Here is a 27,367-nt window from a genome sequence, read left to right on the forward strand (position 1 = left end):
AAGGCTAGCTTAATAACTCAATTTTTAAAAAAAAGGGAAAATAAAAAAGTCAATCAGTGTAAATTCACATTAATGGAATAAAAAAGCCATAGGAGTATTTCAATGGATGCAAAGTACTTAGTAAAATGAATATCTATTCATGCTAAAATCTCTTTGCAAACTAGGAATAGAAGGCAACTTCCTAAACCTGATGAAGGTTGGCTGAGATAAACATACAGCAAATGCATCACGTGGTAAAATCTTGAAAGGTTTCCCTCTGAGATGAGAAGCAACACGGGATGTCTGGTACCTCTCTTCTGTTTAACAACTACAGATCCTACCCACGTGATTTAAAAAAAAAAAAAGAACAGAAGGATAGAAGAAATAAAGCCATCATCATTTGCAGATGATATGATTATATAAGTAGGAAACCTAAAAGAATCTATGAATAACTTATCATAATTAATAAGTTTAGGTAAGTTGGTAAATGAAAAGAAAAATACTTTTAAAAATTTGAACTTTAGGCCGGGCGCGGTGGCTCACACCTATAATCCTAGCACTCTGGGAGACCAAGGCAGGAGGATCGATCAAGGTCAAGAGTTCAAGACCAGCCTGAGCAAGAGCGAGACCCCGTCTCTACTAAAAAAAAAAAAAAAAAAAAAAAAAATTGAAGGAAATTAGCTGGACAACTAAAAACATATAGAAAAAATTAGCCGGGCATGGTGGTGCGTGCCTGTAGTCCCAGCTACTCGGGAGGCTGAGGCAGGAGGATTGCTTGAGCCCAGGAATTTGAGGTTGCTGTGAGCTAGGCTGATGCCACGGCACTCTAGCCCAGGCAACAGAGCAAGACTCTGTCTCAAAAAAAAAAATTTACACTTTAAATATCAGTGACTAACATTTAGAAAAATTTTTAAATATACAATCTATGATATCCAATACCTATAAATAAAGCTAACAAAAGATGTCAAAGATTTCTCCACAGATTATAAAAGAGAAATTAAAGAGAATCTGAACAAATGAAGGGATATATCATACTCAAAAAAGACTTAGGACCAGTAAGGTGACTAGATAATATTAATCAACTATACGTTTCAAAATAGCTAGAAGAGAATAATTAAAATGTTCCCAAAGAAAAGATAAATATTTAAGTTAATGGATATCCCAATTACCCTGATTTGATTATACAAATGTAACAAATTATCACATGTACCTCCAAAATATATACATCTAATATGCTTTTTGTATCAATAAAAAATAGACCAAATACAGTTGCCTCTTGATATCTGCAGGGGATTGGTTCCAGGACCTCCTGCAGATAACGAAATCTGCAGATGCTCAAATCTGATATAAAGTGGCATAGTATTTGCATATAACCAACGTACATCTTCCTGTGTACTTTTACTTGTATAGTAATACCTAACAAAATATAAATAGTTGTTATACTGTATTTTCTTTATTTTTGTTTATTGTTGTATTGCTACTTTTTCCCCCCCTAAAATATTTTGAACCCAAGATTGGTTGACTCCCCACATGTGGAACCCAAGGATACAGAGGGCCAGCTGGGTTAGAAGTCTTTCAGTTTTCCCTAATATGATCCATAGGTTTATTCATATCCTGATAAAAAAATCCCAAAAGGTTTCACAGTAGAATATGAAAAGCTGATTCTAAAATGCACATGAATACAAAGGGCAAGAATAGCCACGGAACTCTTGAAGACAGAAATATGTGCTTTACTAGACATGATAAGTTATTATGAAGCTACAGAGTGGTGCTTTGACAAGGACAAACTGAGGCAAGGATTAGAATAGAGCAGAAACACACCCACACACGCATCTGTTACATTTGATCTACTCCAGAGGTGGCAAGGCCAGGGCTGTGGAGGGAAGGGGCAAAAGCATTTAAAAAACAAACCGTGGATGAATTTCAGATCTCCATGTGAAAAGAATAGTAAAATATCCAGAAGGCAATATAGGAGAATTATTTCTATGACCTGAGAATATACAAACATTTCTTAAACAAGACAGAAAAAGCACAACTATGAAAGAAACTGGCTGACAGTGGAGTTAAGAACTTCTGTCCACCGTGAGGAGAGTGCAAGTGCCACGCTGCACACAAGTGAGAACAAACAGCGGGTGGCTGCCCCAGGAGGAAGCTGCCAGGGGCCCTTCTCTGTCTCTCAGGTGGCAGGGATGAGCCCCATCTGGTATCCCGGCACCCGGGAAACTGCTCTCCACGCACAGACGCTCGTCAGTGAGGGATGATCGGCACCCAGAGAGCTGCCAGCACAGACCCAGGCACCCACCAGCACTATTTCTCTAACCTATTTCGTTCTGTTTCGATTACTCTGACAGACACAAAGGGTGCCCTACAGAGAAGCAACAACGTAAGCTAGGCAGTTTTTACTTAGCCATAAAAAAGAATGAAACAATGTCTTTTGCAGGAACGTGGATGAAACTGGAGGCCATTATCCTAAGTGAAGTGACTGGGGAACAGAAAATCAAATACCACATGTTGTCAATTTTAAGTGGGAGCTACGCTATGAGCACACATGGCCATGCAGAGTAGAATGAGTCACTGGAGGCTTCAAAGGTGGGAGGGCAGGAGGGGGGTGTGGGATGAAAACTTACCTAATGGGTACAAGGCACACTAGTCAGCTGATGGGTACACTAAAAGCCCAGGCTTCACCACTGTACAACACATCGTGTAACAAAACTGCACTTGTACCTCCTAAATCTATTGAAATAAAAAAAACTTAGGCAGTTTTGTTCATGGTTTTGCTTTTGCTTTTGAAAGGGAAGCCAGAGCCACACAAGGAAGAAAAAGCAGACAAATGTCCTCACCTCCACCAAGGCAAACTTCTCCTCGCTGGTGTAGTTGTAGCGTGTGGCACGCTCATACTCCTCGGCATTGTCGGGGCAGTCCTTGTTGGAGTACTTGTCAGTGGGGTGCACGAGTTTCCACGAATACTGGTCAGAGAGAGCACAGATATTCCATATGCATGCAAAATGCCCAACTTCTGGTCTGACTCACATGACAATGGTCAAAGTCAAAAGGTCAGATTTCTAATATTTACCGCAATCTGAAAGTCACACACACACATACACACTGACCATCTCCATAAAAGGGTAAAACCCCAGGCCACGAGACTTCAGGTTTAAGAAACACACCAGGTGAACTGGCCTGGCTCCTGTGTGTTGAGCATCTAAGACTACAAGCTTTTCATCACCATTTAAGAAAAGAATTTGCTTTTCAAATCATCATGTTCTCTTTCCAATTTGATAACTTTTGCTGATCAAAATAAACCACAGAAAGGAAAATCTTTTATCACTTATAGGTATCGAAATCTTTATGTGGCACCAGAAACAATTTTACTAATATTCAACAAAAGATACGGACAGCTTGAGCTCCAAAGAGAAAATGTTGTTCAAAAATGAGAATTAAGACCATCATAATGGTAGAAATTTAATTCTATCAATATGTTTTAAAAGGTGAGGCCCTTTGTTAACACATAAATGAAATGAACTTTCAGTCACCTTAGAAACATTTATACTGATACATATTCTTCTTTCTAGGGTGGAAGATAAAAAGCGGATTCCTCCTCAACCCAAAGAGCAAAGTTCATGCAGAAAAAATATCATTTAGTCAATGTCATGACAAGTTTAGGAAGAAAATCACTTCTCACCAACCGGGGGTGGCAACCTTTCAGCCCCTGGAGTTCCCACACCGCCTGAGCTCGGCACCTACCACTTCCATCACGTGCGCGCTCCACTGCGACAACAGCTGCAGGCCCTGCAGGGCCAGGTCGAAGAGCTTGCGGTACTCCGAGTCCGTCTTCTGGGCCTCCTGGCGGCCCGACCCTGTGACCACCTGTAGCCAGGCAGGCACAGCACCGTCAGAAAAGCCACAGATGCATTTTCCCTCCAGCCCACCTTAGGAATCTATCCCAAAGCCACATGCACAAAAATACTAAATGATGTGGGCACAAGGCCCTCCCCAAAGCTAGCAGTGAGCAGAGAGCCTTAACAATGGGCACCCAGGGGTACCCCCAGGAAGGGGAGAGGGCGCTGCCCACGGCCTGGGGGATCTCCAGGACATGGTGTGGACTCATGAGACTAGACCAGAAAATGCCACTTAACTAATGATCTCTTCCCCATCCTTTCTTTTGGGAACCCTATTATATTCTTCTGAAAAAAAGATGATGCTTTTTGTAGAGCTGAACAGAAACTGGCAATGCTAATTTCACTGCCTCGTCGATTACAATGGGTGCTAAGTACAGTCATGCACTACATGACGACATTTTGGGCCATGACATACCGCATACACGACAGTGGTCCTGTAACAGTATAATACCATATTTTTACTGTATTTTTTCTATGTTTAGATACACAGATACTCACCACTGTGTACAACTGCCTACAGCATTCAGCACAGTACCATGCTGAGCAGGTTTGTAGCCCAGGAGCAACAGGCTTTCCCATGCAGCCTAGGCATGTAGTACCCTATACCAGCTAGGTGTGTAAGGACACTATGATGTTCACACAATGATGGAATTGCCGAACAACGCACTTCACAGAACGTGTCCCTGTTGTTAAGTGATGCATGACTGTATTTGGTACTAAACTACATTCTTCAAAGCAATTAAAGTTAATCTTGGGGTGCAAAACAATACAAGCAACACTCGGGTCCCGCACAGTGGCGGTGGTGCACGCACCTCGCTGTTGCTATAGCGCGCCAGCTCAGAGATGAAGCGCATGTGGTCCTCGCGGATCTGGATCATCTGCTCGCAGATGTTGTACTGCGGGCTGCTGCTCGAGGACGTGCACATCCATCTGGCGGTGGAGGGAAAAGGCCTGCGTTGCCTGACAAGGCACCAGCATAAAGCTCACGCATTGCAGAGGCTGGGGAAGCCAGGGATGTCTGGTATGGTGCCAGTCACACGCAATGGGTTTTACATTTTTAAAGGGTTGTTTAAAAAGGAAAACAAAGAAGAATTTGTAGCTGAGACCCCCTGTGGCCTGGAAAGCCTACAGTGTTTTCTTTCTGGCCTTCACAGAAAAAATTTGCTGACCCAAGACTGAGATGCAAGTTCGTTTGTCAAAATCATGGTTGAATGGCAACTGCAGGTTGGTCATGGGTACAAGAGCTCAGCGAAAGTCAATGAGAGCATCCTATGATACTCAACTGGCTGTGTGGAATCTTCCACAGAGAGTACTGGGTATTTATCATGAGTTGTCATTGTGAGCTACAGATGCTTTGTAGTGGGGTTGGTCAACTTTCTCTGTTCAGGGCCAGATAGTGAACATTTTAGGATTTGTGGGCCATACTGTCTCTGCTACATAGTCATCCTCTTCTTCTTTTTTTTTTTTTTTTTTTTTGAGACAACCTTCCTTTTAAAACTTGAAGACTATTCTCAGCTCTAGGGGATCCTACAAAAACAGGCCTGGGCTGATAAGGCCTTCAGGTGACAGTTCTGTAAAATTGTTGCTACACATGCCAGGACCGGTGTTAGGCATCTGCCAGCACACCACCGGGCCTAGAGAACTCTTACACGTCTACATTCTTGACCAACACCATCCAACAGAAATCCCTGTTGGAAATGTTCTCTATCTGTGCTAACATGGCAGCCACTAACTACTGGACTAAGGAAATTAAATTTTTAATTGTATTTTTCAATGAATTCAAATATAAATAGCCACATGTATCAAGGGCTACCACACTGGACATTCAGTTCCAGCCTGTCGAGAATGTTAAAAGTGTGACCACTAGATAAATAAGTAGAGTGTCATAAAACTACACAATAAGGACACTGCAAAAAGCTCAAACTGGGCAGGTTTTTTCTCCTCCTACCGAGATTTATTTTCCTCATAGTGGGCGCTGGTCTTGATGTATCTTGCCAGTTCTATTTGCATGTCCCCGAACAACGGAACCACCTGGAGCTGCTGTATTTAAAGAGCAAAAAGACAGGGTCATTATGTATGTTTAGTCACCAAATACCCAAGCACAAGGAAAATGACTAATGCTAATAATTACTATGGGTCGAATGCTACTTCTGCAAATCATTTACTACAAAAAAATTGTAAATAACTTCTACATTCACTTTGAAAGGAACAAAACACAATTTAAGAACCAATATATATAAAAACTAGTCAAATGTTAAAATTAACCTACCATGTTGCTATATCCACAGTTATAAAAAACCAACTGCATTCCTACACACTAACAATTAGAAAACAAAAATTTAAAGAGAAACAATTTGCAATAACATCCAAAACAATAAAAATTAAAAATATGCATGAATTAATGTAATAAGAAATATACAAGACCTCTAAACAAAAATACTACCCCCAAAATTCTACAGAAAGTTCTCAATGAATGGACAGATAGATCATGTTTGTGTATAAGGAAGCTTGGTATGTTTAAATGTCTATTCTCCCTAAACTGATCTATACATTCAATGGAATCCAAATCAATATTCCAGGAGGAAAAATAATTTTTTTAGGGATTACATGTATAAATCAGCAAACCAATCCTAAAACACATTTCAAAAGGTGAAGAGATAATACAGCCAAGAGTATCTTGAAGAACAAGACTGAAAGATGCACATTTCCAGGTTAGCAAATCTGTTAGAAAGCTCCAGCAATTAAGGCACTGTGGCCCTGGAGCAGGGATGTCAGGGGCAGGACAGAGAACCTGGACAGAGCCACAGACAGACACTTGACGTATGACCTGGGTAACACTGCAGAGCAATGGGGGGGAAACATCTTTGCAATAAATGAGCAAGGCCACTGGATATCCACCTGGGGAAAAACCCAACCATGTCAACTGCTACCTCACACCATACACAGAAGCCAGTTCCAGGGGGATTATAGATCCAGACATAAAAGAAAACAGAAAGCTTCTAGAAGCTAACAATAGAAAATTCTCCTGAACCCGCTGTCTACAAAGATTTCTTAAAGTAGCCATTGATGAAGAGATTGATATATTGGAATACACTAAAATAAGAACTTCTGTTCATCAAATCACACCATTAAGAAAGTGAAAAGGTGGCATGGGGTGGCCGGGGGAGAAGATGTTAGTACAAAGCCTCAATTATGCAGAAGAAATAATTTCTGGAGACCTAATATACAACATAGTGACTATAGGTAACAATACTGTATTGCATAGTTGAAATTTGCTAAAAAAGCAGGTCTTAAGTGTTCTCACCATAAAAGAATGATCAGTATGTGAGGTGATGGCTATGTTAATTAGCTTGATTTAATCATTTCGCAATGTATGCATATATCAAAACACCATGTTGTATACCATAAATATACATTTTTATTTGTCAAATATACCTCAATAAAACTGGAGGAAAAAGTGAAAAGGTGAGCCATACAGGGGAGAAGCCATGTATTTTAAAGCACATGTACCCAACAAAGAACATGTCTCCAGAATACATAAAGAACTATACATCAATAGGGGAAGGAAGAGCAGAAGTCTCAAAGCGGCACTTCACAAAGGGAACACACGAAAGGCTAATTACGTGGAAAGCCATCAGGGAAACGTCAACTAAACTACAAAGAAAGACTAGCCAATAAAATCACTATGACAAATACACTTCTGTTGTTTATAAACCATCCAGATTACGGTATTTTTGTTATAGCAGCCCACACTAAGATAGGAATATTATGAATAAAATTACTATGAACGTTCAAATATAAGTCTTTGTATGAAGATGTTTTTCATTTCTTTTGGGGAGAAGTGAAGTGGCTGGGTCCAAAAGTAAGTGTATATTTAACTTTTAAGAAACTACCATAGTATCAAATAGTTCTACCATTTTACATTTTCACCAGCAGTGAATAAGCTCCATGCAGGTTTGCATTAACATTATCTAGTTTAGGAAGTAACATGTTAACAATATTCAGTTTTCTATAAAGACAAATGCTATACATCTTTAGTTATTAAAATGTTTCATATCACCCAGTGAAGTTTTATTTCATCTTATAGGGGTTGCTCATCTCCTATTAGGGTTAGCCCTAGGTATTTCATGTTTCTATTATGAAAGGGAACCCTTTTTAGTGTATGTTTTAATTGTTTACAATTGTCTTTCTTAAAAAAATACCTTATTTTTTAGAATAATTTCATTCATTTTTTTCCAAGTTCAAGGCATAGGTAGATTCAGTTACTGGCGAAGGCCCACTTCCTGTCTGTCTTCTGTTTGTTACTTCGCCTGGCAGGAGGGGCAGAGGAACTCCCTGAACCCTTTTCTATAAGGACACTACTCTTATTCCTGAGGGTTCCACCCTCATGTTCTAATTATATCCCAAAGGCCTCACCTCCAAACACCATCATAGTGGGGATTAGTTTTCAACATATGAACTTTGAGGAGACACAAACATCCTGTCCATAGCAATCTCAAAACTGGGGGGAACAACACAAATATTCATCAGTAGATCAAAGGATAAACAAAATGTTATTCATACTGATGGAATAATACACAAGAACAAAAAAAGAGGAATAAACTACTAATTCATGCAACAGTGTGGTTGAACCTCAAAGTCATCTGAGTGAAAGAAGCCAGAAACATCATATGATTCCACACATACAAAACTCTAGAAAATGCAAACTAATATATACAGACAGAGAACAAATCAGTGGTTGCCTGGGGCCAAGGGCACAAGGGGCGTTATATGCAAAGTGGCTCAGGAAACATTTACAAGTGATAGAAAAGTTCCATATATTGACTATAGTAAAAGTTGTACAGGGATGATACATCTGTCAAATCTCATCATTTTACCTTGCAAATGGAAGCAACAATTGTATATAAGCTATACCTTAATAACTCAATAAGGTTTTTTAAAAATCTAAAAAAAGAAAAAAAAAAATCACAGTGACAAATACAGCCTTCAGGATGTCCCTTCCCCCAAAAAAGACAGTGCCAAGTCCTGGCGAGGATGTGGAACATCCGAAACGCTCGCTCACTGCTGGTGGGAATGCAAATCAGGACACCGAGTGGGAAAGTCTTAGGCCGTAACCACCAGCACTGCTCGCAAGCCGAAACCAGGAGCAACCGAGCGCCCAACAACAACAGAACACACAAGTAAGCTACGAATAGCCATGAAATGGAATGCTGCACCGCAGTGAAGACCTAAGCACAGGCTCCCGCAGGGATGCAGCTCACCAACAGGAGGCTGAGTGTGAGCAGCCAGAGGCAAGACGGTACAAATGGCACAGTTCCATTTACATAAACCCAACCCAGGCACAGGCAGCATGGGGAGGAGAGAGTGCGCACAGTCACCCTTGCAGATGAGAAAACGAGCAGGCTCCCAAGCCCCCTCCTGCCTCGGTATTTTTCCTGAGAGGGATCGCGGTCACACCGGGCTTTACTTCCTAAAAATCCAAACTACACATGTCAATAAAGAGTTTACGTAAAAAAATATAACTCACCTTGAAGTACTTGTCAATTTTGGATAAGTTTATTCTTTTCTTGGCGTCCAGTTTATAGATGTTGCTGACGCTCCCATCCATCAGGTAGAGACCAAATCCCATGACCTGAAAAGCCACACATGGTGCAACAACGCTCAGATTTGAAAATTTAATTACCTGTAGGACATACACTGTCACATTTGACAACTTCGAAATCACAAATTCAAAATATGTCACAAAGATATATTTTTAGGCTGCTTCTCTGGTGCTTCGAACACATTTTTTGTTCCTCACTGGAATAGTGTTACAAAGGGTGGTTGGGCTTCCAGGCCAGCTGCTGAAAGCTGAAAAAGCAAATCCTCTACTAGCCTAACCCGAACAGCAGGGCTACGCTAGAACTGCACCGTCCAACATTCAGCCACACACAACTATTTAAGTTTCAAAGTACGTAAACTAAAAATTCTTAACGTGGTACAACCATGTGCACACTCTAGTGCTCCACAGGGGCTCATGGCCAGGGTTCCTGTGCCACCCAGTGCAGACACATTTCCACCGTCACAAGGGGCTCCATGGAAAGTGCCACCTCAGCCCTGACCGCCTACCGGGTCCCCAGAACCACTCTGCGTGAAGGTAGAGAGCACAGCAAAGGGAATGGCATTACTGCCTTCTCATCTTCCCACGAGAAATGCAGATGAAAACTTCCCCAATTTGGAGCAGAATGATAAAGAATATGACGAACAAAAGTCTACTTTAATTATGGTGACACGACATATTTAATTCCTGGGAATCACATCCTTAACAAGCAGAATCTTCCGTAACTTCTGTTAAAAGCAGCTTAATGTTGAGAGAATCCTTGACCCAGGACCTCCTGGCCAAGGAGCACCTTCTGCTGGGGTGGGTGTGTCCAGAACCTGCAGCGCAGGCTGCGTGTGGGGTGGGACGCTGTCCACACACATGGCAGCATGAGAACACGACAAAGCTGGCAAAAGGACTCTAGACAAGGTGCAGCCTGTCAACCACAGCAAGGCTGTGCTCGTGCACACGTACTTTGAGAAGCATGTGTTTCTCACTTGGCGTCAAGTACATCCTATTCTCGTAGTAATCCACACACAGATTCACGATGTCTGCCAGGAGCTCTTCATAGCCAGAAATCACTTCGAGCTGCTGCTGTAGAGACTGAAATACAGAGCGAGAGACCCGTGTCGTGGTGCAGCACCAGCTGGCAGCACAGCCTGTCACCTGAGCCCGAGGACACGAGCCTTACTTGTGTGATCTTGTTATGGTTGGCCAGGAACATGGACAGATTCTGCGATTCCTGGATGGACTGCGGATCCGCCATTTTACGTAAAAACTGGGCAGCCCTTTGAAAGCAAAAAGAGTTAATCCCAAAGTGCACCGATGTGCTGCTTAAAATTAACTAAGAAGCCCCTGGGAAGATCAGGATTCCCTTCCTCTCTCTGCAGTTATCTGTAGAAATGGGGGTCTCAGAAACTGATTGTGATTCCAGCCTCCTGGAACAGCGGTCCCCAACCTTTTTGGCACCAAGGACTGGTTTCGTGGAAGACAATTTTTCCATGGACCGGGGTTGGGTGGGGATGGGGGATGGTTCGGGGATGATTCAATCATATGACATTTATTGTGCAGTCAAACCTCTCTGCTAATGATAATCTGTATTTGCAGCCACTCCCCAGAGCTAGCATCACCGCCTCAGCTCTATCTCAGATCACCAGGCCTTAGAGTCTCACAAGAAGCACACAATCTAGACCCCTTGCATGCACAGTTTACAGTACGGGTGGCGCTCCTACGAGAATCTAATGCTGCTGCTGATCTGACAGGAGGTGGAGCTTACATGGAGTGATGCCAGCAATGCGGAGCGGCTGTAAATACAGATGAAGCTTCACTGGCTCACTTGCCACTCATCTCCTGCTGTGAGCCCCGCTTTTAACAGGCCGTAGACCTACCAGTCTGCGGCCCTGAAGCTGAGGACCACAATCCTGGAGTGCTCCAGCCCTGGACTCCGGGTCAGTCTTTTGCCAACTTCGATGTGTCTTACACAGCTCCATTCAGCTCACCACCTGCTGGCCACAGCTGATGAACTTCCTCGAGAGGTCCCTGCACACTGGCCTCTCCCCTGCTCTGGTAGACGCCTACCTCGTCCACAGACACAGGGCTTCAGGTCCCCAAGTCTGAGAAGGGCCACTGCCTCCTTTGTGATTCCCACAGCCCTATGATGAAGACGGCCAACAATGCTAAGGCTGTTTGTTGGGAGCCGTCTGGGTGACACCTTCCAAGGAGTTGGTGTCCCAGGAGCAGGTGTCCCTGGCCACACTGCCGCAGGGACCACTGGTGCCCAAAGTCCTAAGACGGAGTCTTGGCTCTACCACCACTTCGCAGTTAGCTACACAATTTGACATGTGTGAAAGGACCTGTACACTGAGGGCCAACAGTACTGCAAGGCACATGCTGAGTGTGAAGGTAGGCTGAGGACTCTGCACATCTAGGGCTATCCCCCAAGAAAGTTCAATGGAAAATGACCACAAAAGGATACGTCTCTGCAACCTAGAATCTTGTGGGTTTAATTAAAGAAAAGTTTCCACAGCAAGGACTGATAACCTACATCAACGTCCATTTCTTCCTCTTCTTTCTAAGGAAGCCCCAAATTTCCATGGAGCTGCAATGTACCTTGCCTCCCTTGCAGCTAGCTGTGGCTATGTGACCAAGGGTTGGGCTATGAGATATAATGCAAAACACTGAAAAGCACTTGAAAGTTTGCTTATAAGGAGAGAGCCCTTCTTTTTTCCTCTCTCCCTGCTGACTGGAATGCATAAATGACTAGAATGCATAAATGACAGCTGGAGCTCAAGCAGCCATCTTGGACCAGGAGGCAACACCCAAAGACAGCAAAACAGTAAGACAACACAAGCCCTCGGTCCTGAACACTGTAGAGCCCCCTAATCAGCTGCAGGCCACCTAATTCAGGACTTTTCAGGCAAGCGAGAAATAAACTGCAATCTTTTTTAAGCCACTGTTATTGTTGTGGGTTTTTTAAATTATACACAATTAAAGCTTATATGGTTGCCTTTTTAAACATGTTCACTTTCCTGATTTGAGTAGTTGTTGGGGTAGGGATGTGGAGACTTGAGTCAACTCCAGAGATTCTTCTCTGGTTCTGAAAATCTAGGCTTCTGTGCAGAGCTGATTTCAGGTGGTGAATGCAACATTGTGTTTATTTCACATGAATAAGGCTTAAAATTCTGGGGGACCAAGCTCAACTCCCGCTGCTGCCTCATCCTCAAATCACTGTTTGGTGTAGCATTCCAAGTTAATTTTATCATAAAGATATAGCAACAGTTGTATGATTTAAGATGCAACATAACTAGGGCATACTCAGATACAAAGTCTCTTCTAATTTAATTTTAGAGCTAAGATTTCTCACTTAGCAGAGGAGAAAGAAGTTAGCATCTCATTCCAGCAAAACACATCTTCAACAGCATGGAGCACAGACAGTAAAGAAAGCCTGTTAGAAGACAGCTTGTTCTATCACCCACTGCCTGCCTCTGGCTGGCCACCGCCCACCCCCACAGTGTTCCACAGGCACACACTGAGCCACGCCCGCCTTTTCCAGTCGTCCTGCCAGCCTTTTCTCCAGAAATTCTCCACATTCAAAAAGAAAACTGCCATGGAGGAGAGCCACCTGAAAGCTCAATGTGACCCTGAGACACCCCGTGATGGTTCAAGGGCCGTGTGTGCACACAGCTGCGTTGGTGCTCATGTACCAGGGACCCCCATGAGCCAGTGATCAGCACTGACAACTGCAGCCCCAATGCCCGAGTGCCCCCTTGGGCTGCAGAGCCCACCTGCCCCTTTGCCAAGACGCTCCCTAAGCTGGGCCTGCATGTTGTGCATGTCTGTCTTCTCAAGGGCACCCAGAGGGCCTCCATAAACATTTGAGCGTGACCAGGACGCCCAGAGCCTGCTCTAGCTTTGTGAAACCACAAAATACATGTAATCTGCCAGCCACCCCTGCACTTTACACCTAGGAGCATGTACTCACACAGCCTTGAGACTGACAAGATGCTGCCAACCAGGAGTGATGATTTCAGCACACACCGGCCGCGTACCTGCTCCACGCAAGGCATGCCGCTGGGCCAGGCACTCTCTGTGCAGGCCCACGGCGTGCACAAAGTTGGAGCTTACCTCTTGTATGCTGAGTGGTCGTTCTTCACACTGCACTTCATGTTTTTCAGCTCATCTAGCACAGCAAACATGTTGATGAATTTGCCCAGCGTGATCAGATAGGCTTCCGACACAAAGTCCTTCCTCCTCTCAGCGTGACACAGGCGTCTCACCTCCCCACAGAAACGCTCGATGGCATTTCTCTGGGCGGAGGAATGGGGAAGGCAGAAAAACCACTGGTCAGCAAGGGGTCAATTCCATGTCCTGCCTTCAGGCACAGTATCTGGATTCACTGTCACTTCTTGGTAAAATATCCACCTAATGAGGGCAAGTCTTTACAACTCAGGTAAAGGGTCTGCTTTCTATAAAGGAATTCCCACATGCCTTTGCTCTATAGCAATCACTACTTATTTTGCACTTTACCAACTATGTCCCTAAAGTAAAAAAATTTTGCTGATTATTCCAGCAAAGTTACTGAGCAAAATGCTCCAATAAAACATCAGTCAAATTTAGATGTTATAACTTTCAGAAGTAAAAAAAAAAGGAGAGTAGGATTTTCCTGCTGGTAACTTCCAAGATAAAATGAAAATTCATCTCCTTGTCAGTTCTATCTTCTGCCTGTGCTAAAGAAAACTACAATGAAAAAATCTTCAGACTTTTCCAAAGTATTTCTTTAAAAAGCCAGAAAGTCCCTTCTATGTGGCCACTCTTTGCCTAACCAAAGGGCCAGGGAGCCAAGGCCAGGGCGGGGACCACCAGGAATGGGCCATCAGGACCAGGCCGAGAGAAAGAAAATACCTGAAAAACTGGATGAATCGAAAGTACAAATTGGCAGAAAGTAAAAAACGTACTTGGAACTGACAGAAAGCAGGCTTCGTGAAAGAAATAGGAATTCACTCTCAAATAGAGAAGAGAAGTGAAACACAAAAGGAGTATTTATTCTGAAAGGCAGCAAAGTTTTAGACATCAAAGGCTGTAGTTCCCTTTGTCTCACAAACTGTTGTGGCTGCTGTAATTTACATGCGCTCTGTTCAGTGAGTCCCTGGTGATGGGTGGGTGGGAGCATGTCAGCAGCCCACTCCTCAGAGTATTTTGCTGTCTTACCTGGAAATACATAAAATTCATCAGTTTTGTGACCTCAGGCTCAAGGACCTCCACAGTTTTCTCATAAATTTCCACTCTATTAGGCTGCTCGTTACATTTCACCTAGGAATAAAGCAACAAGTATGACATAAAGAGGCTTCAATCCAGCTGGAAGCAGCTGCTGGACTGCTAGAGCTGGGCATCCCAGGCAGCTGGCGTGGGACTCACTGGGGGAGGAGAGGGGCGTGGCCTTGAGGGATGGGGCGTGGCCTGGCAGGCATGGGGGTGGGGCTGGTGGGGTGGACGTGGCCTGACGGGATGGATCCGGGCAGGCAGGTGTGGTACCTGAGGAATGGCCCGGGAGCAGCTCCTCCAGGTGTACAGCATGACAGCGTACTCTTGGCCTTCCTCCAGCATCTCATTCTGCACCAAAACACAGGGCAAGTCAAAGGCAGGCAGGGGAACAAGGATGAAAAAGGGGTGTCAAATTGCTAAGGTGTAGACAAAACTCCGTAAACTCTCCTCTCTTCGATGTACAGACAAGCACTGAGATCTGCATGCCAAGAGGCAGCTGCTAAGAAGCTAGTGACCAGGTGCAGCAGTGGGGCCACAAAGACCACCAGAAACACTGCATGGCTTCTGCAGGCTGGAGGGGGTATCAGTGACATGCAGGCATCTCTGAGAGGCTGCTGCACACGCTACATCTCGGCTCCACCCAGCCCTGAAGAACCTGCTGGCAATGACACCTGAAACTGGGGACTCAGGGGCAGGGCTCAAGACAGACGCCCCAGTGCAGTGCGAGCACCCACAGGGTCCTCAATGGTCTCTTCACAGGGTCAAACCAGGCTTCCTGGTTGCCAGAGAAGACTCAGAGGCAGGGCTGCCAGCCTTGCGTGTCTCAGGAGGAAAAGCTAGAAGCATTCCCATAGCACTTAAAATCTAGTGAGAGTATTCACGGGATAAGGACTGTCACCATTTTTTATAAAACTGCTTTTGTGTTGCTTCCTTTGGTAAAAATAGTAAAAATGACATAAATGCTCTTTAAAATGTCAACTACAATCTGACAATGCTTTTAAGATGCTTTAAAATGCCCACAACCTTTGACCCTTTAACTTCACTTCTTCAAATCTAGCCAATATTTAGAAAGAGGTTCATCACAACATTTTTTTATTAGACAAAAGACGAAACTAAGTAAATGTGCAAAAATAAATTGTGGACATTTACAAAATGGATTATACAGCCATTAAAGATTACTTTCTCTAGCACATTTTCATGACATAATAAAATGTTCATGAAATCACTAAGATATGTAATTGTAACAACAGTGCAATTCATTTATAAAATCTAAATCCCATGTGGGTGTATACAGGTGTGTGTAAGTGCAGATCTGGAGAGGGAGTGAGCCCTAACAAGGCAGGGGTGACCTCCAAACAATGACAAAGGTTTTCTCTGGGCCACCGATGCTAAATCTTCAGAAAGCATGTTATTGTTTTTATAACAATAAAAACAAAGACTTTCTTAAAAATGTAAGGCATTTCATTTTCTTCTCTTCTTCCTCACTGCACAGTCTATCAGGATACAACAAAAAAGTGTGCACTTGCCACTCAAACGTGCCACTCCCCCAGAGAGAAACAAAGACGCGCAGATGGCATTACCATGCTAGAATGGACGGTTGCTTGTTCAATGTATCTTGCGATGCCAGTGACAAATGCATTTCTGTCTTCAAAGTTAGTGTTGAAATTTGGCTGAAAGGAAGAGAAAAAACATCACGGAGAGGTCAGAGCCCTGGCTGTGCCCCCCGTGGCCACTGGGGCACCCACCTGGTAGAGCAGCGAGGATGGCGGGGGCTCGATGCAGGGCTGCTGGTCGGGCAAGGGCAGCTCCTCCAGGAGGTCGACATTGGACAGTGCATCCTCCAGTGTCACCTGGGCCGCCATCTTGGACTAGAACAAAACACAAAGCCACCTGTTCTCTGAGGAAACGGATGAGGGGTACCTGAAAAGCCTTCCAAGGTGGCTTCAGGCCCTGGGTACTGGGAATGGCTGATGTGGGCACAGCCAGGCTCCTGGAGTGTGGCATGTCTCCCAGGGCACACGGGCCAGAGTCCCTGTGCAGCCTCTCCTTCCTCTACACTCTCTGGGGACAGGCTCTCCTGGCCTCCAGGTACATCACAGTGCAGGGGACCTGGGCCACCACATATGCTGTCTCTTCCTGTCACCTTTTCTACCTTGGTGGCCACAAGCCCTAGCTGCTGGTGCTAAGGGCTCTCTGGGAGGGCTTGACAACCCTGTCACAGTGCCTCTCCAACACCACATCTGCCCACCACAGCCTCGGAGGGGCGCAGCAATGCCTCCCTGAACGCAGCTGCCTCCCAGGCGGTTCCTCCAAACACACTAGCGACCGAGATGGAAAAGACAGAACCCTCCCCCACCCCCACCCCCGCACCAGCTGTCCAGCTGCACAGACAGGTGGAGATTACAAGGACTATGGGAAGCCTGCAGGGACCACCATCAGAGAGGCACGATGCACCAGGAGGTGGCTGTTAGCAAGGGACAGAAAGCATGACGCCGCAGCTGGTGGAGACGCACAGAAATGAAGGCAGGCAACGTCTGAACCTGACTTCTGTGCCAGCTCCAGGGGTGGTGTTGGCACACCCCGCCTGCATCCTGCTCAATCTGCTGTGACCCTGGATGGGGGCTCTGACCCCATGTGGGGCGTAGGGGCAGCTGAGTGGCATTCTAAAAAGGAAAGAGCAGCAGGTGGGCTGGATGAGACACCGAACAGAAGCCCCAAATCAGTCCTCCCAGCACTGGGCACCAGTGTGCAATGGGACAGCTTATGTGCTGGCTGCAGAACAAGAAAGGGAAGCCCCCAGGGACCCAAGAAGTCCCAGGGGCAGTGTGGAGAGGAGGAAGCTCAGAAGAGCGAGCCCAAAAAAATCTCTCCTAAGCTTTGAGCCCAAGCTCAAAGGTATGGACTGATCCTCTTCATACCCCAAACTCAAACCCTGAGACCACAGCCAGGTCCCAGACGGCCATCAGCGGCACACAGTGGGGCAGATCCAAAAGGCACGGCCATTAGCGGCACACAGCGGGGCAGATCCAAAAGGCACTGCAGAGGCTGTGAAAATGGAATTGACACTGAGCCACAACCCACAGAAGGCAAGACAGAACCAGGTTGTTTGCCTGCTAAAATAAAAATATCAATATCTTCAAAGGACTTAAACAAGACTCAGCATCTCACACCATAATTTCCAAAATGTCCAGTTACAACCAAATTACTCAGCACACAAAGAACTAGGACTATCTCAGCCGCTATGGGAAAAAAAAATCTAAGGATGCCAATGCCAAAATGACACAGCAGTTGCAACTGTCTACCTGACTTTAAAGCAATTACTGTACTATGAAAATGCTCTTAACAATCATAGCACTCCCAAACTGAACGATAAAAATCGAAAGTCAGCAAAACACAAACAGACAAACAAAGTGTAAAGAAGAACCAAATGGAAATTTTAAAACTAAAAGATATAGCACTGAAATTGTTAAAACTGCCTACAGGAGCTCAAGAGCAGAGTAAAGATTCCATGAACCTGAAGACAGAGCAATGTAAGTTATCTAATCTGAATGCTAGAGAGAAAAAAGACTGAAAAAAATAAAAAGCCTTGGGGACCTTCAGGACCAGAGAAAAGGTCTAACATTTGCATTATCAGAGTGCAAGGAGGAAAGGAGAAAGCAAGCCCTGGTGGAAAAAAGCTGAAAAAAATGACTAAAAACTTCCCAAATTTGGAGAGACTTTTGTCTACAGACCCAAGAAGCTCTATGGATCCCAAACAAGATAAACCCAAAGAAATCCACACCCAGACATGCCACAGTCAAACTGCTGAACACTAAAGATAAAGGAAAAATATCTCAAAAACAACCAGAGAAGAGTGACATATGACAGAGAGGGAACAACAGCTGGAATCCCCATGGTGGGCCAGCACTTTCTGAATCTGAAAGAAAAGCTCAAATTCAGGACCCACAACCCTACATCGAGGCATGAATATGCCCTCCAGGAGCGGAAGTGAAATGAGGACATTCTTCAATGAAGGAAAATTAAGAGGATGCAGAGACACAGGCTAAAGGAAGTTCCTCAGACCAAATGGAAGATGCAGAAGCTCGGGCCATGAACCATGAAGCAAAAGCAAGAGAGGGGTAGACACCAAGTGAACAGACAGAATCTTTCCCCTGCAACACTTTAAGAATTGTCTGGTGGTTGAAAGCAAAAATTATAATAATGTCTGATGGGGTTTTCAGTGAATATAAATGTAAATTATGTAAGTATATGATATTTATAATTATAAATATTTATAAGCCATGAAAAGAAATGAATTAATGTCTTTTGCAGCAATTTGGATGGAAGTGGAGACCATTATCCTAAGTGAAGTAGCTCAAGAATGGAAAAACAAACACCACATGTATTCTCTAATAAACTGGAACTAACCAATGGGCACACAAGTGCACAGAGGGAAGGAAATAAAAAGTCACTGGAACTCAAGAAGGGAGAGGGGGAGGAGGGAAGGAGCAAAAACCTAACAAGCTTTGTTTTTTTTTTTTTTTTTTTTTTTTTTTTTAGAAAGAGTCTGGCTCTGTCTCCCAGGCTAGAATGCTGCGGGGTCAGCCCAGCTCACAGCAACCTCAAACTCCTGGGCCCAAGCAATCCTCCTGCCTCAGCCTCCCAAGTAATTGGGACTATAAGTACTTGCCACCACACCCAGCTAATTTTTTCTATTTTTAGTAGAGACCGGGTCTTGCTCTTGCTCTTTTGAACTCCTGGCCTCAAGTGATCCTCCCGCCTCTGCCTCCCAGCGTGCTGGGATTACAGGCATGAGCCACCACTCCTGGCCCCTAGCAAGTATTGATACAATGAACAATATTCAGGTAAGGGGCACACTAACAGCCCTGACCTAAGCATTATAAAAGGTACCCATGTAACAAAAACATTTGTACCCCCCAAATATTTTGAAATTTTAAGAAAGAAAAAATAATATAGATAGATATTAGGTTGGTACAAAAGTAATCGCAGTATTAGCATTGTTGAAATTTGCCGTTTGATATTGGAATACATTCTTAAATGAATGTGGTTATGTTATACATCATTTTAATGCATATTTCTCACTTTACGGTTTTTCGCTAATGACTTTTTACTTGCTGTTTATTTTATATTTATTTTAGACTATGGAAATGATGTTAGACAAAAAGCAAATTCGAGCAATTTTCTTATTCGAGTTCAAAATGGGTCATAAAGCAGCAGAGACAACTCACAACATCAACAACACATTTGGCCCAGGAACTGCTACAAACATATAGTACAGTGGTGGTTCAAGAAGTTTTGCAAAGGATACGAGAGCCTTAAAGAGGAGGAGCGCAGTGGCCGGCCATCAGAAGTTGACAACGATCAATTGAAAGCAATCGTCGAAGCTGATTCTCTTACAACTACATAAGAAGTTGCCAAAGAACTCAATGTTGATCATTCTACGGTCATTGGGCATTTGAAGCAAATTGGAAAGGTGAAAAAGCTTGGTAAGTGGGTGCCTCATGCACTGACTGAAAATCAAAAAAATCATCATTTTGAAGTATCATCTTCTCTTAGTGTACACAACAACAATGAACCATTTCTCGATCAGATTGTGATGTGTGACAAAAAGTGGATTTTATAGGGCAACCGGCAATGACCAGCTCCGTGGTTGGATCAAGAAGCAGCTCCAAAGCACTTCCCAAAGCCAAACTTGCCCCCCAAAAAGGTCATGGTCACTGTTTGGTGGTCTGCTACTGGTTTGATCCACTACGCCTTTCCGAATCCTGGCGAAACCATTGCATCTGAGAAGTATGCCCAGCAAATCAATGAGATGCACCGAAAACTGCAACAGCTGCATCTGGCATTGGTCAACAGAAAGGGCCCAATTCTTCTCCACGACAAGGCCGGACTGCACATCACACAGCCAAGGCTTCAGAAGTTGAACGAATTGGGTTATGAAGTTGTGCCTTATCTGCCATATTCACCTGATCTCTTGCCAACCAACCGACTACCACTTCTTCAAGCATCTTGACAGCTTTTTGCAGGGAAAACACTTCTATAACCAGCAGTATGCACAAAATGCTTTCCAAGAGTTTGTTGAATCCTGAAGCATGGATTTTTACACTATAGGAATAAACAAACTTATTTCTCGTTGGCAAAAATGTATTGACTGTAATGGTTCCTATTTTGATTAATAAAGATGTGTTTGAGCCTAGTTATGATTTAAAATTCATGGTCAAAACCGCAATTACTTCTGCACCAACCTAATATATACAAGTGTATAAATTACGTAGATATAAAACAACTATAACATGAAAGGGGAAGGCAAACCTGCATGGTGGTAAGATTTCTACTTTCCACTAGAAGTAGTGAAAAGCAGACTGATTCTGGGAAGACTGTGAAAAGTTAATAAGCATGTCCTACTTTATTATTATTGTTAATTTGTGTCTAATTTATATATTAAACTTTATCAAAAGTATGTATGCATAGGGAAAAAAACATATATGTAGGGTTCAGTATGGGGGGAGGTGTCAGGCATCCACTGGGGGTCCTGGAAGGCACGCCCACAGACGGGGGCTACTGTAGGCAAATCCACAGTGGCAGTCTGAGATGGCAACAATGCTCTCAGTAACTGGCAGGAAATCGGCAAGAACGCAGAGGCACTCAACACTGGGCCAGCCAGCCAGATGGACCTCACTGACATTTACAGCACCCGCCTCCCACCAACAGCAGAAGGTTGTTCTGCATGTTTCTAACTATGAACTTAAAATGTAGCAGAAACTCTTCAAAACAAGGAAGATGGCTTTTCTCCTTCCATCATTAACTTCCCTCTATCATCACAACTTTCTGTTCCACATATATAAGAAAGGAGAAGCGCAGAACAGCGGGAGCACAAAGCAGCCCTCAGCCACTACCCTGCACAGCCAGCATGAGCAGCCCTGGCCTCGGTGTACCTGCAGGCACCTCAAAGCTGTCACCACCTGCCAGGGGGCCAGGCTACCCAGGACAGGCCTCCGCCCCACAGGGGCTGCCTGGTGTCCCGTGGCTCCAGCCCAGAGTCCCACTGTCTGCCCTTTCTGTGGCCTAAGCCAGGCTCTGCGTTGGTCAAGCACCCCGGGGAGCCACACAGCCCACGTGACCAATAGCTCCACCTTCCACACAGCACCCACGGGGACCCACCTTCTCCCCCACCCCACCCCACCCCCACCCAGGAGCGGCCAAGATGACCAGTGGCATGGGGGTGGGGGTGGGGGTGGAAGGGCACCACAGATGGGCACAGAACTGCTGCGTATCAGCTGTGATTCATGTGGATGACACACGGGGTCACGCCCAAGGAAAAATGCCAAATGCTCAGCTTATTCCCAATCAGGGTTTACAGACTTCTTTGTATAAAAATAGCCATATTTATGTGGTCTATCCATACAATGGAATATTAGCCTTAAAAAGGAAGTAAATTCTGGAACATTATGCTGAGGGGAATAAGCCAGTCACAAAAAGACAAATTCTACATGATTCCACTTACATGAGGTTCGTAAGTGTGAAATTCATAGAGACAGAAAGTGGCACAGCGGTTACCAGGGCCTGAGGAGGGGAGTCGGGAGTCAGCGTCGGACGGGCGCAGAGTTTCAGCGCGGGACGGTGGGAGAGCTCCGACATGGATGGTGGCGATGGCTGCACAACAGCGTGACTGTGCTCAAAGCCACTGAACCACACACGTATGTGACTAAGATGGGGTCAATTTTATGTTATGGCTATTTTACCACAATAAAAAAAATTGAGAGCAAAAACCCAGCAATATTTATTACAGATAAATAAGAAAATATGGAAAAGGAAAAAGACAAATTATCATCCGTAAGCCCGCCATCCCCTACAAAAACAAGACACTGTGATACAAACTGTTCCGTCAGCTGCAGACGGCTCCAGCTCCGTACAACCTGTCGAGTGGCTCCGCATTCTTTCTCAGCATCTCGTCATCCCGCGAGGCGACATGGCACTGCTGGCCAAGTCACGCACCTGCCATGGCAAACTGCTGTTCTTTCCCATTCTTTGAATTTTCGTTTCAAGTTTTTCAGTCACAAAAGCTGCTCCAACACACACCTTGGCGTGTGACAGCGAGTGGCTGTCACGCGCACGCACACAGCTCGGGCCCTGCTGGCTTCCGAGGCCTCTCCATCTGCACATCTTCCTCACGTGCACGTCGCGGCCTCTGCCTCGGCCCTGTTAAGTGAACTTGGAATAATCAGCTCTGAATCCAAGTCTCCGCGTTTCTGTCACATCTTGCCCTCCGACACCCCACAGTTCCACCTCCAGAATTTCTTTGAAGTCCGTTTACTCTGTTCCGTCCATAACTGCTGCCAGCACACCCTGCCCTGGCTGTCGGCACCCCACTGCTGGGGAATACAGTCTACACGCACTGTGCCCGCCTCCAGCCATCCCCAACTCAGATCTTTTCGGCCCCTCCTCCTGCCCCGAGTCCTCCCATGTATGCCATGGCACCCACCGGGATCCACCTGGCATCAGGTCTCCCCCGTCCTCTGCTCATGCCACACCAGCCCCACCACGAAGTCCAAGTTCCCAGGCAGGGGCACCTTGTCTGGCCTGGTCACCTCACAGCTGGTGTCCGCAACCCCTGGGCAGGGCCTCCACTGTATCTGAAGTTTGTAACGACACTTGAACCGCCCTACTGGCGCTACCAACTAGAGTTTAACAACAGGATCACGCTTCTGTCTCCACTGGCTCAGCTCACACGGACATGTACATAGATGTCTAGCACTTGGCTCCTGGTCAGAGGGGGGCAATGCGTGGGCAGGCACAGAGCAAAGACACAGAGAGAAGGAGCCATCCACAAGCCAAGGACAGAGGCCTCAGGAGAAACCAACCCTGCCGGCACTGTGATCTCAGACGTCCAGCCTCCAGCACTGTGAGAAAACAAATTTCTGCCCCATCTGTGGGGTGCTGTTACACCAGCCCTAGCAGACTATGGAGAGCCAAGGACAGGCTGAGCAGAGTCGCCCAGGCAGGGTCTGGATGCCTTCGTGCTGCCTGGCTGCTAAAACCCAACACAGGCTGGGAGATTTTGCTGATCATGAAAACAATACATGCTCAATGCAGAAAAAGCAAACTGCTGGAGCAAAACAAAAGCCAGCTGCTAGCGTTTGACACTTTCAGTCTGCACTTGACCCCAGCCTCCCCAGACGGTGAATATACCTGAAAATAACATGCTCACCCTCAGTTTATGTCCTTTAACAACGTGAAGAGATGTTTTTTTCTTCCTTAACTGATGTGCTATCAGCAGCAGCTCCCAACCCTCAAGTTTATTTACAAATCCTATAGCTTGTCAAGTCATAAAAACGAATTTAAATATGTTAGGGGAACTGCTGTTTTGACAAGACATCAATTCATTTATTTTGTGAATTTAAGAGTTCTTAAAAATAAAGATTTCAAAGGCAGACATACTGGTCTCACTTTGCTGCTCTTCAAGTGATGTTTCAAGTGTCCCTGAGTCAATCTCGCCGTATCTCCTTGGCGGGGCTACCTCTGCTCTGGGCAGCTGCGCGGTGGTTTGCACAAAGTGAGCTATAACACTCGTCGGTGAAAGGCCATCTGAGTCAGTAAGTCTGTCATACCATGCTCACGCCTCACTCTGCCTGATGGGGACCCCAGGAGGGTGGCAGGGGACCCCAGTGGGCAGGAGGCCGAGGTTCCTGTGCCGGGCGGAGTGTCTCACAATCATGCACTGGGAGACAGTGCCCACAGGGCATGCTGGACGTGCCACAGCTCCGACCTCCCTCCTTCGTTCCATATGTCACCGACCACCCCACAGTGTCACCCAGACATATTCTCAGAAAGATGTACCCCCAGCCATCTTGAGGTGGGGGTCATCCTGACACACTGGCAAACGATCAGAGCGCGGCTCAGCGAGGTCACCAGCTCCCCCAGGGCCCACAGCCACAGAGCAAGGAGGAGAGCCACCCTGACCCAGCACTGAACACTGCGTGTCCACTCGAGGGAGGTCAAGGCTGAACAGGCAGAGAGGTCAATAAGGTGACTCTTACAAGGGCCCATGCAGGTGCTGGGAGACCACCTCGGGCCTGAGGGGCAGGAGGGAGGCAGCAGAGCTGGAACCACAGGCAGAGCACCTGGGCACAGATGGGCAGGTGGCTGGGGATGGGCGACAGGTGACAAGGGCCTTGCCCATGCCCTGCTGCCCCTGGCCGAGCCATGAGGATGCTGGAGGGCAGTAGGGAAGCGCAGGTGGGTGGTGGGTGGGTGGAGTGGACTCCCAAGAAAAACTTGGCCAAGTGCAACAAAGGACAAGTGAGAGTGCTTACACCAAACTAGAAAACACAGCCCCGGTGGCTCCCCCCAGTCCACATGCCAAGGCCAGCCCTCAGAGAGTGCAGCACTGCACAGTCCCTCCCCAAGGGGCTGGAGCGGCGGCATGTGCATGCCCTGGACTGCCCCTCAGGGAGCCCACCACCTAAGGGGCCATACCCACACTTCTCCATACAGTGAGCATCCAAGGAAAAGGAAGATGATTTCTGCAAAACCTAATGGTCATCACATGCTTCCAAACAAAGAACAGTGAATAACAGAACTTTTTTTAAAAAATCACTATGATTCTATCATTTTCCCCCATCTCTGGGCAGCACGAGGGAAAAAGGAGAAGCCTCTCACGTTCAGATGGCAGTTAAGGGGTAATAACATCTGTCCCGGCACAACTCAGCACAGTCTTGAAAAAGAAAAGAGAACACTGAGGCTGCAAAAACAAATGAAAACTAAAGCGGCGAGACTGACTTGTAACCCAGTAGCAGGGGTGGTGCCAAGAGATAAATGGGAAAGAGGAAAAAAGAGTTTGTGTGTTTGAGAGTGTGAGTGTGCAAGTGTGTCTTCACTAAGCCAGCACCCCTGGGAGAACACGGGCTTTCCCACCGGAAAGCCAGACAGAACAAAGGGGCCAAACGAGACAGGCGCCTTCAGACACGGGTATGTCAGGGGAGGTGCAGGGAAAGGTGGTCGGGAAGGAGGCCCTGGTGAACAAGGGGCATGAGCGGGCCACACCACCCAGAAGGCCCCACTGTGGCCCCCGGAGAGTGCAGTGTGGACACATCTGCTTCCACTGAGCCCTGGCCTGGTTCAGGCTGATGAGGCCTTGGTGCCCCACACCCATGAGGTCTGGCCAGCGAGCGCACAGTGGAGCGGTGGCCGCACACACAGGGACAGCCTGCACTGGCCACTCCAGCCAGCCCTTAGCCACCGAGGGGCTGTATTTTACCAGATTAACGTACACATTTTTGAGACATATTTCTTTTCCCACCCAAAGTCAAAGAGAGAGCTTTTCACAGGGCCTGAAAGGAGTAGTCTCTGTAGCTATTAAAATAGAAACTGCCAAGGCAGCTCGACACCAAGGTTGCAAAACATGGTGAAGCCACAGTCCTGCAAATGCAGAACCGAAGGCGCTGGTGCCCATGCAGGAGCCAGCGCCCATGGCAGACACCAAGTCGGCCTGTGCGTCGGAGGCGAACTACGAGTCAGCGTGGCCGGGGCGGAGAGGGATGCTTTGCTAGAAAGTGGGTCTTTCCAGCATTTTCAAACGAGTCACTGTTTCATTTTACAACCTGAAAGTATTTCACTTGCCCAACTATACAACGTAAACAGAGATAAACTATGAAATGTTTCTGTGAACATGTGCAAGAAGTGAGCTGATTTTCTTCCTCTTCTATATGCAAATAACAGCACTTCCCAGAAAAGTAGAAACTTCCAATACTTTTGGGCAATCTGCTCACAAGTAAAATAAACCATCTCAGGAAGAAATGCATATTCTATTGAATTGTTCCTTTCTCTCCCACTTGCTGAAAGAATGTGCTCATCCGTGTCGCCAAGCAGGCGACAGCGACAGCGCCAGCATGGACGCCAGCTGGTTTTCCCCAGATTAAGCAGGGCTGACGGCGGGGCGCAGCGTGGAGATGGGCTGCTGTGACCAGCTAGGCAAAAAATGCATACTTAAAGCCCAAAATAACATTTTCTAGCCCAGCTTTACTACTGAAGAAATTCAGTATTTTTAATGCATAAAAATTTCAAGTTCCATTCTCACTCGAAAGCAGCCACTCAAAACCAATTCAGAAGAACTACCTGATCAACAGGGAAACAAAACCAAGTTTGAAAATCACGACAGTGAGGTGTTAGAGTCTGAAATGGAGCATGCCAAGGGATCCTGAGTGTTCAAGAGTAAACGTCCACGTGCCACACAGACTCTGCCCCTCACCTTGGTCTGCAGTCCCTGCAGCTGAGGTCTGGCTGCCTCTGGCGGGGCTCCCCAGGCTGAGTGGTCTCACAGCCTCCAGAGTGTCCCCCTCCCCTGGCTTCCTGCCACTGCCTCATGCAGCTGACTGCCCCTGACCAATCTGGACCCCCCCCCGCCCCCACCCCGCACACACCTCTGCTACTCTTCATATCTCTGTCCTGCTACATCATCACTGGCTTTCTCTACCTACAGCTATGGTTTTCAAACCATGCTCCACGGAACCCCGGGGTGCCTCACAACAGCAAAGAAGAGCAGTTCTGCTTTCATCTATTTTATATACTGGGACCCTTCCCTGGATTTGCATGAAAAAATTATTCTGATGCTAAAATAAAAAAAAATCAATAAAAGGTAGAGAACGGGGGT

General features: G+C 45.9%; 1 protein-coding gene and 1 pseudogene across 2 annotated transcripts in view; one reads left to right on the forward strand and one right to left on the reverse strand.

The window, feature by feature from the left end:
- CYFIP1 (cytoplasmic FMR1 interacting protein 1) overlaps window positions 1-27,367 on the reverse strand; it is an 86,455-nt gene that overhangs the window by 42,450 nt on the left and 16,638 nt on the right. For both annotated transcript variants that reach the window (XM_045561088.1, XM_045561086.1), the window contains exons 2-13: window positions 16,464-16,586; window positions 16,299-16,388; window positions 14,989-15,066; window positions 14,665-14,766; window positions 13,582-13,763; window positions 10,649-10,745; window positions 10,432-10,560; window positions 9,406-9,510; window positions 5,827-5,918; window positions 4,691-4,808; window positions 3,724-3,846; window positions 2,820-2,945 (exon numbers count right to left, since the gene is read on the reverse strand). In XM_045561088.1, the coding sequence (XP_045417044.1) occupies window positions 2,820-2,945; window positions 3,724-3,846; window positions 4,691-4,808; window positions 5,827-5,918; window positions 9,406-9,510; window positions 10,432-10,560; window positions 10,649-10,745; window positions 13,582-13,763; window positions 14,665-14,766; window positions 14,989-15,066; window positions 16,299-16,388; window positions 16,464-16,580 (1,359 nt within the window). In that variant the 5' untranslated portion in view covers window positions 16,581-16,586. The remainder of the gene's footprint in view (window positions 1-2,819; window positions 2,946-3,723; window positions 3,847-4,690; window positions 4,809-5,826; window positions 5,919-9,405; window positions 9,511-10,431; window positions 10,561-10,648; window positions 10,746-13,581; window positions 13,764-14,664; window positions 14,767-14,988; window positions 15,067-16,298; window positions 16,389-16,463; window positions 16,587-27,367) is intronic.
- On the forward strand, window positions 19,860-20,894 carry LOC123644823 (annotated as a pseudogene).

The sequence above is a fragment of the Lemur catta genome, chromosome 9, assembly GCF_020740605.2.
Source record: "Lemur catta isolate mLemCat1 chromosome 9, mLemCat1.pri, whole genome shotgun sequence".
In the NCBI taxonomy this organism is placed as follows: Eukaryota; Metazoa; Chordata; class Mammalia; order Primates; family Lemuridae; genus Lemur; species Lemur catta.